The sequence below is a fragment of the Nematolebias whitei genome, chromosome 1 (genome assembly GCF_014905685.2).
Source record: "Nematolebias whitei isolate Nwh7 chromosome 1, NemWhi1, whole genome shotgun sequence".
Classification (NCBI taxonomy): domain Eukaryota; kingdom Metazoa; phylum Chordata; class Actinopteri; order Cyprinodontiformes; family Rivulidae; genus Nematolebias; species Nematolebias whitei.
Genome location: NC_056498.1, coordinates 28,908,717 through 28,923,751, shown reverse-complemented (window position 1 = coordinate 28,923,751; position 15,035 = coordinate 28,908,717). Strand labels below are relative to the sequence as shown.

The 15,035-nt window shown below is 41.1% G+C and overlaps 2 protein-coding genes across 5 annotated transcripts in view; both read right to left on the bottom strand.

Annotated features, from left to right (window-relative positions):
- The window catches only part of LOC119414218 (protein Dok-7-like), a 30,799-nt gene extending 17,578 nt beyond the window's left edge, over positions 1 to 13,221 (bottom strand). Inside the window, exons 1-5 of the mRNA XM_037681321.1 lie at positions 13,168 to 13,221; positions 13,023 to 13,068; positions 10,706 to 10,936; positions 4,551 to 4,751; positions 2,861 to 2,981 (exon numbers count right to left, since the gene is read on the bottom strand). Coding sequence (XP_037537249.1) covers positions 2,861 to 2,981; positions 4,551 to 4,751; positions 10,706 to 10,936; positions 13,023 to 13,068; positions 13,168 to 13,221 — 653 coding nt within the window. The remainder of the gene's footprint in view (positions 1 to 2,860; positions 2,982 to 4,550; positions 4,752 to 10,705; positions 10,937 to 13,022; positions 13,069 to 13,167) is intronic.
- gps2 (G protein pathway suppressor 2) overlaps positions 1 to 15,035 on the bottom strand; it is an 831,114-nt gene that overhangs the window by 451,761 nt on the left and 364,318 nt on the right. The gene's annotated exons all lie outside the window — the stretch shown is intronic.

Genomic DNA, 15,035 nt, shown 5'->3' with positions numbered 1-15,035 from the left:
TGTTATATTTATTTTAGTATTTATATATATTTTAAGGCTTTATAAACTCTTCCCACTCTCTTGAAATGTTCTTACCAATGTTCTAAACTCTCTAAACATTCTAAAAGAGCACAGTGAAAGACAGCTTTGTCTCGGGTTGCACTTGATTATTTTAAATAAACAATCCATGCTGCGTGTGCGGCTCACTCAGGTATAAGACAGACCCCGCCCCCTCCTTTCTTTTTACGCGACTGTCTCTCACAACAGATTGTGTGCCCACCTGTTGTGTGTCTCTGCTCTGCTGTGACAGACAGTCTCAGAAAAAGAAAAGAGATTGTGGGGGGTGGGGTCTGCCTTATACCTGAGTGACCCACACTTAGCCACTCACTCTTTTTTTAAAAACTGATCCACCCTTATCTTTCCACCGAAGTATTTTCTCCCATATTCTACATTTGTTCATCTGATCTGTTCATCCCTGCTCCCTGAGCAGTAGAGATGGGGAAAGACAGACCCCACCCGCCCCTCCTTTCTCTTTCTGAGGCTGTCTGTCTCAGCTGTGACAGACAGCCTCAGAAAGAGAAAGGAGGAGGAAGGGTGGGGTCTGTCTTTCCCTATCGCCAGTCGTGTGTTGTGTACGGTCTTACGCTGAAAACTCGCGAAAGAGTGAACCCGCGAAAGTCAAACCGTAAAGCATCGAGGGACTACTGTATATATATTTGAGGGCAACCATCTTGGATGTTGATGTGGCAAGCCAATTTTCCAAAAGAACATTTCTTACACATAAATGTAGCCACACAATAACATGGAAGTCAGTACTTCACTAATGTTTCCACTAATCGCGCTCACAACGAACAGATGGACGAAGATATTTCCAACCCCCCTTTTCATTCCTTGATGGGGGACAAAAACTAGTCTAGAAGTTTTCATTATAAAAGCCAGTAGATTAAACTGTACAGGTGTGTGCAGCTGCTGAGGTGGGTACAAAGCGAGTCAAGGAGGTTACGATGTGGACGGTGGTGGGCAGCAAACAAAGTGTGAGGTGTAGAATACAGGTTTGCTAGCTGTGCACATGAGGATAAAAGTGTAAATTTCTCAAATTGGATTTAAAAAACATGACTGTAAGGCTCACCGGTCGCAAATGCTCTACTCATTAAGACTCTACTCATTGCAATTTCCTCGCACTTTTGAGTTGCTAAATAGTCTTGAACAATTTGCAGACCACTACTTTTAGATGTTTGGTTTGCCTGTTCTTTCTTGTAAAGTATGCTTCTCCATGGATGGCGATCATATTATGTCATTTAAAATCATTCAGAACTGTTCAGGGTCTTGGTGAAGTCATTTGGTGCATGTTAAGAACAACGTGGACTCCCATTACACGTGATACCATATGATGGACTGTGGAGGTTTTTCAACACGCCCAAAACATATACTGCAATTATAGTCAAAAGTATTTGGCATCACCATGACTGTAACATCATTAGGGACTGTATGGAGTTGGTCACACGTGTCAACAATTCTTTGAAGGCTTTCTTTAAGATTTTAGTGTTTCTTAGAGAAGTAATCCACAAGTATTCTATAGTACAAATATGAGGTCTAGTTTGTTTTCTCTGTTCCACTTCATCCCAAAACTGCTTAATGGGATGATGACAAAGTTCTGTGTGGATTATAAAATGTCTTCCACATCAAACTCTAATAATATTTTTAAGCCCTTGCATTGTACATCAAGGTACAGTCATGCTGAAATAGAAAAGGGCCTTCTTCAAAGTAATTTAGCATCCAAACTGTCTTGGTATGCTGAAGTGTAAGGATTGCCCATCACTGGAAAATAAAAGCCCATCCCAAACCCAGACATGAATGCCTGACCAACATAAATATGTCAGAGTTCACCCTTTTCCACATGCAGTTGTACTTTCACTACAAGTCTGGATACACAACAAAGCAACATCCTGGGAGCTTGAGGGTTTGACACAGTATCTTAGCTATTCCCAGGACTGCACTTGTCCAGACAGAGGTCTTTGAGGTTGTTCCTGGCATCTGCTGGAGCTACTGGCCCAGATTCTGCTCCAACCTGTGTTTTTAATGGTTAAAAAAAAATGGTGAAATAGTTTTCCGCAATCTCAAATCCATCAACCCTTCTGCCCTTTCTGCTCTTGTCACCACCAAACTGGCAATATCCCCTCCCCCACTGACTGACAATATGGTAATATCATCCGTCGTCATGGCCTCCATTTTCACTGCTATGCTGATGACATACAGATTTACATTTCTACTAGATCCATAAACCCCAACATTCACTCCACCCTCACCCATTGCTTAACTGACATCAAAATCTGAATGAAGCACAATTTTCTCAAATTAAATACTCCTCATTGGTCCAAGCAGTGTTACCAAGTCCACTCAAAACTTCTGCCTCAACTTTGACAACATCGCTCTCACTCCATCACCACTCATTCGTAATCTTGGTATTCTTCTCCACGCTCATTTGAATCACATGTCAAACAGATGACTCAGACTGCATTCTTCCATCTAAAAAACACAGCACGACTCCGCCCATCACTCAACTTTCTCCACTGCTGAAATCCTAATCCATGCCTTTGTCACATCCAGAATCGACTTTTGCAATAGCATTTTGTACAGTACACCATCCAAAACTCTCAACAAACTGTAATATATTCAAAACTCTGCCGCCCGCCTTCTCACCCGCTCCCGTGAACATATCCCTCCTGTCCTGCAGAAACTCCACTGGTTCCCCATCACTCAGCACATCCATTTCAAGATCCTCCTCATCACATTCAAAGCCCTCTATAATCCGGCCCCTCTATACCTGACCAACCTAATCTATCACTACACTCCTCGTTCTCTCTGCTCCTCTGATGCCAACCTTTTGTCGCTCCCCTGTAGGACCAAGCTCCGAACCTGGGGAGACAGAGCCTTCTCCATCACTGCCCCCATCCTCTGGAACTCACTGGCCCAACAGCTTCGTGCCTGCTCCGATCTCTCCACTTTTAAGAAAGAACTCAAAACCCACCTGTTTAAAATTGCTTTTAATGTTTAAATTAGCCCTTTTGAAATGTTTTACTGTGTTTTATGTGTTATGCATTGTTGATTTTATTTTATTTTTTTACTCATGTGAGTATTGAGTATTGAGTATTTATAAAAGTGCTATACAAATAAAATGTATTATTATTATTATTATTATTATTATTATTAAACAGTGGTGCATCCACCATCCAGTGTTTCAAAAAAGGTGAGACACAGAACTGATGCCACGCTGGCTCCAATATCACCCAGATAAACATGAGCTGCATCAAATGTCGGGACACAAGGACATTCTGATGAGAAATGGGCCACTGGAACAAGATATTATGGGATGAGGACAGAGAAGTAAACCTGAGATTGAAGTGGAAGTGTGATGGTCCATGTGGGGACAGGGGGGCTCAAAGTTGAATATATTTATATCTAATACAAGAATCAGACAAAACTGGAAACTAGAATTAGTGCATCCCCAGATTACAAGATTAAATATTTAAACTAATCTTGACCACAACGCATATGTATGGCAACTCAGAGCAGGAAATTCTAACAAGACGTTACACCAAACAAAAAGGACACCAATATTCCTGTTCCAACAGAACCATGAAACAGCTGCAGAACTACCACGCCCAATAAAATGTTGTCATCACAACTAATTCAGACGAATCCAAAATCCTGTCTTTTCTGGAAATGAAGACTTCAAATGAGGAGAAAAAAAAAAACAGTGTTTTGGACAAGTGGGCCTTTTTTGCATGTGCTAAAAGTCTAGTTTTGAGATTTTACAGAAGGTTGGCTTGAAACACAGCAGTGAAGGCTACCTATAGGCAAGATCTGGTTGGCAAGCCGCAGACTGACAGTCCTCTGGATGGGAGACAAAACAGTTCCCACTTAAAGAAACTGGTCCAGATGACACGATTTAACCTTTTTTATGGCAGTCTGTCTTTCTACCCAGTGAAGTTACCACTTGAGTTATGGCTAAAACCCCACTGCAGCCTCTCCTCTAAGGGGTATCACGAACTAAATCTATAGGCTTGGAGGTTCCGTTGTCATTCTTACACACAATAAGCGGGAAGCGTAATCACAAACCTAGTTTTTCTATCATAATTTCAACGTACAGTTTTTAATCTATTCTAATCACAAAATATAGTTTTAATATCTCATATTGTCTCTTGTGGGCAGGGGACGATTTCATTAACTGTGACTTTACTTGACAAGTCTTATCTACCGTATTTTTTGGACTATAAGGTTCTCTTAAAATCCTTTAACATTCTCAAAAATCGACAGTAAGCCTTATAATCCGGTGCGCCTTATGTACTAATTCGGGTTGTGCTTACTGACCTCAAACCAATTTTATGTGGTACACGGCGCTCAAAAACCTGCCAAAATGAACTTGTTTCGCTTAATGTGCCTTATAGTCCGAAAAATACGATACGTTTTGTCCAACATCTTAACATAAGGAGGATAAGACTGAAGGACTGAAACAAAGCTCATCCAAACGTGTTGCAACTATGAAGATGTGTGAAGAGACTCAAACGTACAGTAACCACATCTTGTTCCACCTTCGAACACAAATCCATTTGGCACTGGTCCGTATCTGCGCAGGTCTGGCAGGTTCCAGTGGCCGATTATAAGAGGAGGAAAGTCCCGAACGAGAGCCAGGAGGTTGTTGCACAGATGAAGGGTCGCAGGTCCGCTCTCCAACTTGGTCCCCGGTAAAACTCCAACACTGAACCTGTGAACTGAGAAAACAAGAAGATTAGATCGAGCAACGACGGGACCACAAGGCGTAAAACTTTATGAATCATTAAAGATAAGTTCCTTCCTTCATTAAAAATAATCTACAGCTGATGAACATTCTCTGAAAGACGGGTCTGTTTTATAGAAAATTCCAACAAAATGAGAACAAATAGTCTTTATAAGAAGCTGTGAATGATAAAGTTAATAGCTGGCTAATACGAGTCTTTTTACTCCTGAATGATTCAAAGGTCGAGTGAAGTTGCCTAACGTAAAACACTATGAAAACGGTCAGACCTTCAGAAAGTTTACATGATTATAAAAAGCTTGGCTCCTTTGAAGCAACATAAGCGTTCTTGAATTTAATGAGACTTAATGGAGAGACGTCACGTCAATTCAGGTTTGATGTACTTGAACGATCTGTGTTAACAGAAAGGTAAAAGTAACAACCAGTCGCTTGTAGGTTAACATCAGCATGCAGTTTGTTTTTATTGGTAGATTAGGGGCCGAGATGGGGTAGAGGTAGGGCAGCCGACCTGAGACCCGAAAGCCCCAGGCTCGATCTCCAGCCATTCTCACATGTCGTGGTGTCTCTTACATATTTCTGTTTTCCCTTTATTTACTACCTCTGGGATATATTCTCCGGAAACATGGTTCTTTTCATTTTTACGCCTATGACAGCCAAATCTATATTCCTTTGAAACAAGATAAACAGTACTCCTTGAACCAACTCCTGGAATGTATGGCGGAAGTCAGAGCATGGATGTCACAGAACTTTTTACACTTTAATGAGAAAAAGACGGAGGTCTTGTTGTTTAAGCCCAGTGATGGTTCCAAAGTCCATGTTGATCTGGGTCCTTTAACCAAACATCTGACTGAGACAGCAACCAACCTGGGTGTGAGGTTGGACAATGATTTTAAACTGGATGCTCAGATTAAATCTGTGGTCAAGTCCAGCTTTTATCACCTGAGACAACTGGCCAAGGTGAAACCATTCCTGTCACAAGATCATTTTGAGATTTTAATCCATGCTTTCATCACAACTCGTCTGGGCTATTGCAGTTCACTTTATGTGGGCCTGAGCCAGTCGTTACTGACTCGACTTCAGCTGGTTCAGAATGCTGCTGCTCATCTCTTAACTGGCACCAGAAAACGAGAGCGCATCACCCCGTCTTAAAATCGCTACACTGGCTCCCAGTTCATTTCCGGATTAATTTTAAGGTTCTTTTGTTTGCATTCAAATATCTTCATGGTCTCGCCCCACAGTATCTGTCCGACCTTCCCCAGCCGAACAATCCCTCACGCTCTCTTAGGTCAGCTGATCAGCTGCTGTTGGCCGTCCCAAAGTCCAACAGGAGGCTGAGAGGTGACCGAGCGTTCTCAGTCGCTGCCCCTAAACTGTGTTAGTGTACAGCACTTTGGCCAACGGTGTTGTTTTAAAGTGCTTTATAAATAAAGTTGTATTGTATTGTATTGTACATACTTACATATGTGTAAACTAAGAAGGCTCTGCTCTATCAGTTCCCTGCACCCTTGAGAACCTCTGTGAACGCTCATCAGAGCTGTACTGGTTGACCTCAACATCTTCTCAGGACTATGGTACTATCTGGAAGTGCTTCATGGACAAATCTCACGTCGTCAAATGCAAATGTAATGTGTCTATAAATGTTCTTACTGGTAGAGTTTTTTGATGTCTTAAAACAAGGTGTGAAGAGATATTTTTTGGTAATACCACTATCCTTTCCTCATGGTCTTTCCCCTTTTCAATCTAAATAAGGGGCCGCGCTCTTGGGAGCAGCAGCCACGTGCACTCCGCTCGTCTTTCGAACGACTGTATGGAATATGATCTCGTACTTCGGTGCAATGATAATAAAGCTTATTCAGAATTTGACATAGCTGCCCACTGCTCCACCTGGGTGTATCCCAGGTGCGATGATGGGTTAAATGCAGAGAACTACTTTTGCTATTTTATAGGAATATACAATGACGACAACACATAGCACTTAACTTTAACTTTAATTGAGTTTTAAATTTATTTAAGTCTACATTTGAGACTGACGTTAAAACAACCGTGGTGTGACATCAGGTCAAGGTGAAAATTGATGCTTTACTCTCCGGATTCTTATTTTCTTCAACTTCATTCTTTTGATCTTTCTTTTCTTGGACTTTAATCTTTTGATCCCAAATTTCTAATTATTTTGATCTTTATTCTATTGATTTTAATCTTTGATCTTTACGCTGCACATTTTTATTCTATTGATCTTGGTTGTCTTGATCTTATTTCTCTGGATCTTTGTTATTTTGTCTTTACTCTCTGACTTTTTTCTTTTTAAACTTTATACTTTGGGTCTTTATCCTCTTGAGCCCTATTCTCTGAATCTTTATTTTCTTGTTCTTTTTTTTTTTATCCTGGATATTTATTCAACTCCTCTCTATTTTAAATGGATATAGAAACTCTTCATCTTTATTCTTTGGATCTTTATTTTCTGAAGTTTAATTTTTTTTTTAAATCTTTATCCTCCGGACCCGACTGACGCGTCATTTTAAAAAGTATGCAGACCCAAAATCAGCCTAGAAAATTGCAACCGTTTTTATCTAAACGTTAGCGTTTGAAAACTGTTTAATCTAGAGCGCACACCTTTGACAATGAAGTGTTATCGAAGACAACATAGTGTTAACGATGCAACCTCACTAAAGGTTTACATAAAATGAAAATCAGCTGGTTTATACAAGGATTTGTTTCTGTTTTTTTTTTTTTTAAAAAGGAGCAACAGAATGAAATCAGCACGATGAGCTTTAGCTAGATTCAATATAAACGTCACAAAGTTTCAATCAGGCTGTGAAATGTTCATGTCCATTCAGATCAGATGCAGGTTGTCGATCAACAGGAAGGAGCTCAGCAGTTCACCCGCTCCGAACACCAGGTGAGAATAACGAAGTCGACCATTACAAAACATTGGACGGCCGCATCGCATCGTCACTCACGTTTAGAGAAATTCATCTGGTGTCACATAAGACGACAAAGGCACCGTGCACGGTGGCCCAGAGGGGGGCTGCCAGGTGACATTTCAGCAGACTTGGATCTGCTCCACTCTAAAGCAATAAAGCAGAAGACCACACACACACACACACACACACTCGTCTGGTTCTCAGAAGGCCGAGCAGACACAAACACCAATATGGAGGGAAACAACTGTGAGGTAATTTGTCTTTGGCACCTTCAGCAACACTGAAATCAGTAGCATCTTTACAATCCTGCTGCCAACTGTCCACCAGCTCGACGTTATTAATAGCCTCTATTTGTTCCTCACTTCTGTGACTTATATAGCAGGTCCATTCGGTCCACTCTGCTTGTCTCACGGGTGCAGCAGCGGCGCCAGAAATACTCAACAGCATGAAACTACAAGTTTTAACACCACACAAAACTACCTCCATGTCCTCTCTAACTGCATCCATCTCTCTCTGTCTTTTCCCTGGCAGCTGCATTTCTAACATCCTTCTACGAGGGATGCACCGAGCCACTTTTTTCACTTCCTATACCGATACTGATAGGTTTAGTATCTATCGATACCGATCCGATACTGTACTGATACAGAAAAACTGTGCTGAATTAACTTTAAACATTTGTTTTGTTTTAAACGCAGACATAAATGTACTGAATTACAAATTTATTGAAAACTGCATCAGTACAGCACACTTAAACACACAAATAGCTTCACAAGCTTGGTCACACATGTAAAAACAACACACATTTGATTTATAATATGCAATGCAAAATAAATAATAATAAAGAAACTGAAACTGACAACAACAATAGGTTGACAACTTTGGTCAAACATGAAAAAATAAACTTCAACAAACCTTTCAAATGTTCAGGAATTCTAAATATAATGTAAAATAAATAATAAAAGAGCTGAAATAAGAGGGAAACAACAATAGTTCACTAGCTTGGTTGGTAGATATTTAAAATAAACAGCAATCAGCTCCTGTCCTTATGGATCGGTCAAATTGTCACGATACACAATCAATAATTTTTTCCAATATCTGCACAGATACGATATTAATATCGGCTCGGTGCATCTCTACTGATACCTGTTTGGAGGGGGAGGCGTCAAACCTCGATATCGATACCGATACTAACATCAGATCGGTGCATCTCTACCTTCTACCAGTATACCCACTGTTCCTCCTCTGGACATGTCCAAACCATCTCAGTCTGGCCTCTCTAACGTTATTGTTCAACCTGTGCTGTACCTCTGATGATCTCATTCCTAATCTTATCCATCCTTGTCACTCCTAAGGAGAACCTCAACATCTTCATTTCTGCCACTTCCAGTTCTGTCTCCTGTCTTTTTGTCCATGTCTCTGTCTCCAGACCATACAACATAGCTGCTCTCACCGACTTGTAAACTTTTCCTTTGACCTTTACTGACACGCTTTTGTCACAAATCACTCCTGAAACTTTCTCCATCCACTCCATCCTGCCTGGACTCTCTTTTTCACTTCTTTCCCACACTCCTCATTGTCCTGGACAGTGGACCCCAAGTACTGGAAGTCCTGCACCTTTGTGACCTCTGCTCCTTGTAGCCTCACTGTTCCACCCGTCTTCTTCCATATACACATGCCCTCTGTCTTACTACGACTGACTTTCATTCCTCTTCTTTCAAATGCAAAGAATTTGAAAATAATATCAATCAGGATTGTAAAAATAAAGCTCTTCATTGTGACTTATTTTGCCAGCAGAGGAAACACATACGAACAAAATCCTCATCAGTAAAGGTGAAAAGCTCTCAACGGTTTCTATACATCTTTGAACCTTCTCACGTCCACACAATATTATTTTTTTCATTTTCCTGTACCCCACTGGGCTGCAACTGCTGGTGACGAGTTTCACAACGCAATTATGAGAAAGTTTCCAAACTGTCTGGAAACATTTACAGGAGTACTCAATTTCCCAAAGTTGTCGTGTCATTCGAATTATGATCATGTTGCATAAAATATGTGCAACAAGTTTTTTTTTTTTTAAACACACACATATAAATCTGTCTTTTTTTTCCACATTTCTCAAGCGTACTCTCGTGGATTAAATTATAGGTATGCTTGGGTACAAAATGGGAAACTAAATAATGTGCGCAGCCTAGAATAGAAGTTGACCAATAGGAGGATTTTTATGGCCACGTACATTAGCTTGACTATCGTAAATAAAACCATATATGCCAAATTTAAATAAACATATATTTGTACACTTAAAAAAATACGTAGAAGAGCATTTCTATCTAAAAAACATTAATATTATGGGCTGTGGTTAGCTGATTAGTTGCTACCGCATCTTTGTTTTCCGTGGTGATTATTTGGACAAGCTTGACGAGTTACAATCTGATTCATCTCTTGCCTAGAATTTAGCTTTTTAACCCGAGCACAAAAATAGACCATTATTGTGAAAAAACCTGTCCATGAACACTCATCTATTCCAAGGTCAAGGCTCTTTATTGTCATTCGCATCACGTGGTACATGAGGTGGAACGAAACTGTGTACACAGGGTCCCAGTTACATCCAACAATAGCAAAAATGTAAATTGTAAAAGAAACAGTAATAAAGATCTAAGACATAAACTAAGAAATACGCTAAACACTTAATAGTACAAAACAATACGCCGAACAATTTCTTCGCAATATAGCAACTAGTTCTGCGCAGTCAGGTACTAATTTTAACCCGACACTCTCCAGAGAAGGTTTTCAGCACTGAAGAAACTTTGACAATGAGTAATTTGATAAAAGAGTACTTGTACTTCAAACACTAAACTTTGCAAACACAATGAGTAAACCCGTCCGCTTGTTGCTGTAGCAACAGTAGAATGATGTCACATGCAGCTTTTTGGATAAAATCGTTGTTTCGAGTCTCTAAAATGAAGCGGAAGACGTAAAGGATGAACGCAAACCAAGTCACGGACGTTCTCACCTTCTCCGAGGCTGTACCGCAGACGGACGTCCCAGGCCTGCAGCGCCTCCCTGCTGTCGAAGCCCAGCAGCGCCGCCTGGTTCAGGCAGAGGATGACCAGAGTGAAAGCTACGCCTTCGTACCACTGTCCAGGCTCCAGGCCGCAGATCTCCTCCAACGTGACGCTTGATCTCTCCTTGTTGCCCTGGACTTTGTCTGATTTGTCCTTGAAGCCCAGCAACACCAGGCAATCTGACGGAGGAGGACAACGAGCGTCACCAACCACAAGGACAAAAATGGACTCGAGCCGCCCCGTCCACTGGTCTCAAATACTCTGACGTGTCAAATCAAGGCCCGAGGGCCAAATGCAGGCCTGGCTGCCTCGTCAGCGATTTATTTTGAATAAAGTCTTTAGTTTTGCATGTCCGAATTTCCTAAAGGTTTGTCTGCAACCTTGGATATCGCAATCAACCCACAATCATGACAGTCATCAACACACTAAGAAATAACACAACTTGTGCGTTGAAGTAGATTTAGAGGAACCTGCTTCTTTGTACCCCCTGATAAGCACCGAGAACATGTACAACTACTACAACATTAACATTAACCTACAAAGCCCTCAACAACCTAGCTCCATCTTATATTACAGATCTTATTGTTCCATATTTTCCTAACAGATCATTTTGCTCTCAGACCGCAGGTTTACTTGTGGTTCCTAGAGTTTCCAGAAGCAGAATGAGAGGAAGGTCTTTCATTTATCAGGCTCCTCTCTTGTGGAACCAACTTCCAGTTTCCGTCCGTGAGGCTGACACATTGTCCAGTTTTAAGACTGGGCTTTAGACTTTCCTTTTTGATAAATCCTATAGTTAGGGTTGGCTTGTTATGCTGCTATAGGCTTAGACTGCTGGAGGACGAACTGACCACATTTCTTCACTCTGCTGCTGTCTTTACTTGCTCTACTCTATCTGTTTTGTACTTTGTATTTATTTCTATCCTCGACATGGTTTTTTGTCTTTCTTCTAATAGGGGGTACACCTGCACCTACACCTGGACCTGCCACTCTGTGTTTGTTTGTTCCTCCTTCCTGTTCCTCTCGAACCCAGCTGGTCAAAGCAGATGACCACTTGTCCTGAGCCTGGTTCTGCTAAAGGATTCTTCCTGTTAAAAGGGAGTTTTTCCTTTCCACTGTCTCCTTTGCGCTTGCTCAGGATGGGAGATGGTGACGAAGTGAAGATTCGGGGGGGTGTAATATTTTGTTTGAATCAACAAGCTGGGTCTTGCGGTCTCCCTTAATATTTCTGCCACAGCACCACCTATATAAAACAGCTCTTTCTTCATAACGACACGTGAAAACTAAAAAATACTTTTTTGCAAGGATTTTATGCTGCCACCGTGTCCTCTAGTCTCTAAACGTCTTTCAACTGATGTCAACTGTCACAACACAGTGTGTGTGCTGTTCTCCTTCACACACACACACACATATACCAGTATATATATAAAGGAGGTATGAGTGCAGACAGCTGTAACAACAGTGACATGAAAGATCTGAGGAGCAGCTGATCAACGTGTGGAGTGCTAAGCTGTCCATCACATCCTTTAAGACACAGAGGCTGGGAAACATCCCTCTGTGTTTTATAAAACGAAAAAAAGGTGGAGACTATTAAATGTAGGCAATTTGATGAGACCTCATTTGAGTTTCAATAAAGGTAAAGTCTCACTGGTTAACATCTGCAGAGTTCTTAAAATTAATATTTGCTATTAGTCAGTCACTTCATTTCAACGTGAGGTCAAATCCAGCTGTTTCCAGTCACTTATGTTTGAGTAACAACCTGTTTTATTTCATCGTGGTGATCCTTTTAAAGCATTCTCACTATTGAGATCCATTTCTTCGTCTGTACATTTTACGGCACGTAACTCCATCTGCAGTTTTTGTGCTACTTCCACAGTTCATACATCAAAACGTTCAGCTCATTCAGCACATACTGGCTAGAACTGTCGGTGTTCGTGTAACTTTTACTTTTTTAAATATTTTAACTTTTTCTGCCATGCTTGTCTTATTAAAAAATGAACGGAGCTCTCCACATCCTTCAGTCTTTGTGCAGTTTGAACCCTTTGACCGTTAACTTTTATTAACTCGAACGTCTCATACAAGAAGTTTGTGTCCAAATGGTGACCTTTAGCAACAAGTAATAAACATAATTCAACGTTTATTTCAATAAAACAAATATGAAAACCTGTCATCTTCCCTCCAAAAAGGCGCATTGATTTACCGTTTGAAGTAAATGTGAACAGTCTCAGGGGGACGTTCAAGTCACCTCTAAGAGTCAGTGTTTCCTACCTGCTACAGGCGACGGCTTCCGAAATACGACCCACCTCGTTTTCCACTGCGACACACAACAGAAGCAAAACTTTTATAAGCAAAACCAAGTAGGTGTGGAAGTACTTCAGTGATCTCCGCCGGCAAATAAGGATAAAGTTAGCACCTTTTTACCCTCTCGGAGTCTGGCGTATCCCTCCACGACAACAGAATCCGTCATCTTCAGTCATGGTTCCTGACAGCTGCAGAGGCGCTGCCTGAATGAGGGGTCGCTTTCAAAATAGCTGCTCTGTTTGCTGCCTGTGGGGGGCAAATTACAAGCCCCTGTCTGCCCCCTCCTGCAAAAAAGACAAGGGAGGCACATGGGAAATGTAACGCCGTTGTCTGTCCGTCCTTCTGTGCACCGGCCATACCACTGTCTGACTCCTGGGCAAGTCCAAACCATTTGTCAATCTGAAAAATTGGAAATAATTTTGGTGATTTAGTTTCATAGCCTGTTAAAAGTTTATCACTCTGCTTTCATAAGGTTCAAGTTCTTGGAAGGTCAGTTCTGTTGGATCTTTTTACAGTTACTAATGCCAATAAAATCAGGCACCATGCCCCAAATACCTTCATGGCTATTTTCGGTATTCAAGGTCAGCGTTCAGCTGTAGTCTTTTGGGCCTGTGCACCTGTTTTTAATTGACTATTATTTGTATTTTACAATGAGATTCCAAGATGTCTTCTAAGTGCAGAGTTGCTGGAGGTCAGATAACTGCAGAGCCCAGCTGTGTAGAGTATTTCATCTGTCGGTCCATCATCTTCCGTTGTTCCAAAGTCGGGGGCAACAATTTAAGCAGGGAGGCCCAGACATCTCTTTCCACAGCCACATCTTCCAGCTCTTTAAGGGATTCTGAGGCATTCCCAGACCAACCGAGACACAATAGTCTCTCCAGCATGTCCCGGGTCTCCTCTCTGCCAGACATGCCCAAACTGTATTTTAATGAACGGCTGAACACGAATGAAGTTGGCATGAATATATCTAGACCACAATGCACCTCAAAATACTCCCACTGAACATATGCATTGTTAAAAGCTCAATGACTAGTACTGTGTCACTGTGTCTGTTCCTGTTTCCAGGTATGGTTTTAGTACGTTGGAACTGTTTTGGGAAGTGTCGTAAAAAAAAAAATTACTCCATTAATTCCCAATCAGCCAACCAAACATATGACCAATGGACTAATCTACCACCCTATCAAGCAAAAATCGTTTAATCAACCAAACTAATATTCAAGTAACCAACAAACTAATCATTCAAACATTTAACTAAAAACCCAATCTACTGTCCAGTCCATCAACAAACACATTCAACTAACCATCCAATCAATCAATTAACCAACCAACTAACCATTTAACCAGTGGACTAATCTATCATCCAATCAATCAACAAACATGTTCAACCAACCAACTAATTTTGAAGGCAGGTTTTACAGGTTTATTTTGTTTGTTTGTTGTTTTTCCCTTATTGACATTACTTTCAGATATTGTGTATCAGGGGCAGGGCAGCCTACTCTGGACCCAAAGGTCCCGGGTTCAATCCCCGGTCATTGCACATCTCGTGGTGTCTCTGAGCAGGACACATTATCCCCAATTGCTCTTGGGTGCTTTCCACAGCTGCCCACTGCTCCACCTGGTGGTGGATGGCTGAAATGCAGCGTCAATTTCGCCATTGTATGGGAACACACAATGATGACAACACATAACACATTATTATTATATACTAAACAACTTTAGTTGACCAGAATAATTTGTAAGATTGTCACGCATTGTGCAGCGGTAAAACAAAGTTTTCAGCTAGTTGATCTTGAGCAGTTACTTGGTTGAAGTCAAAGTCAAATAAACGGTGTCTTTGTGACAAGCTGAAACAAAGTTCCTAGCTAGCAGTTAGCCAACAATGCTAGCTAGTTTAGCTAAGTTCCCAAAATGTTGGCTCCTTTCTTGAATTATGTAAGTGCGTACTTAGGATTGATTTAAAAGCAAAACAATAAATATATA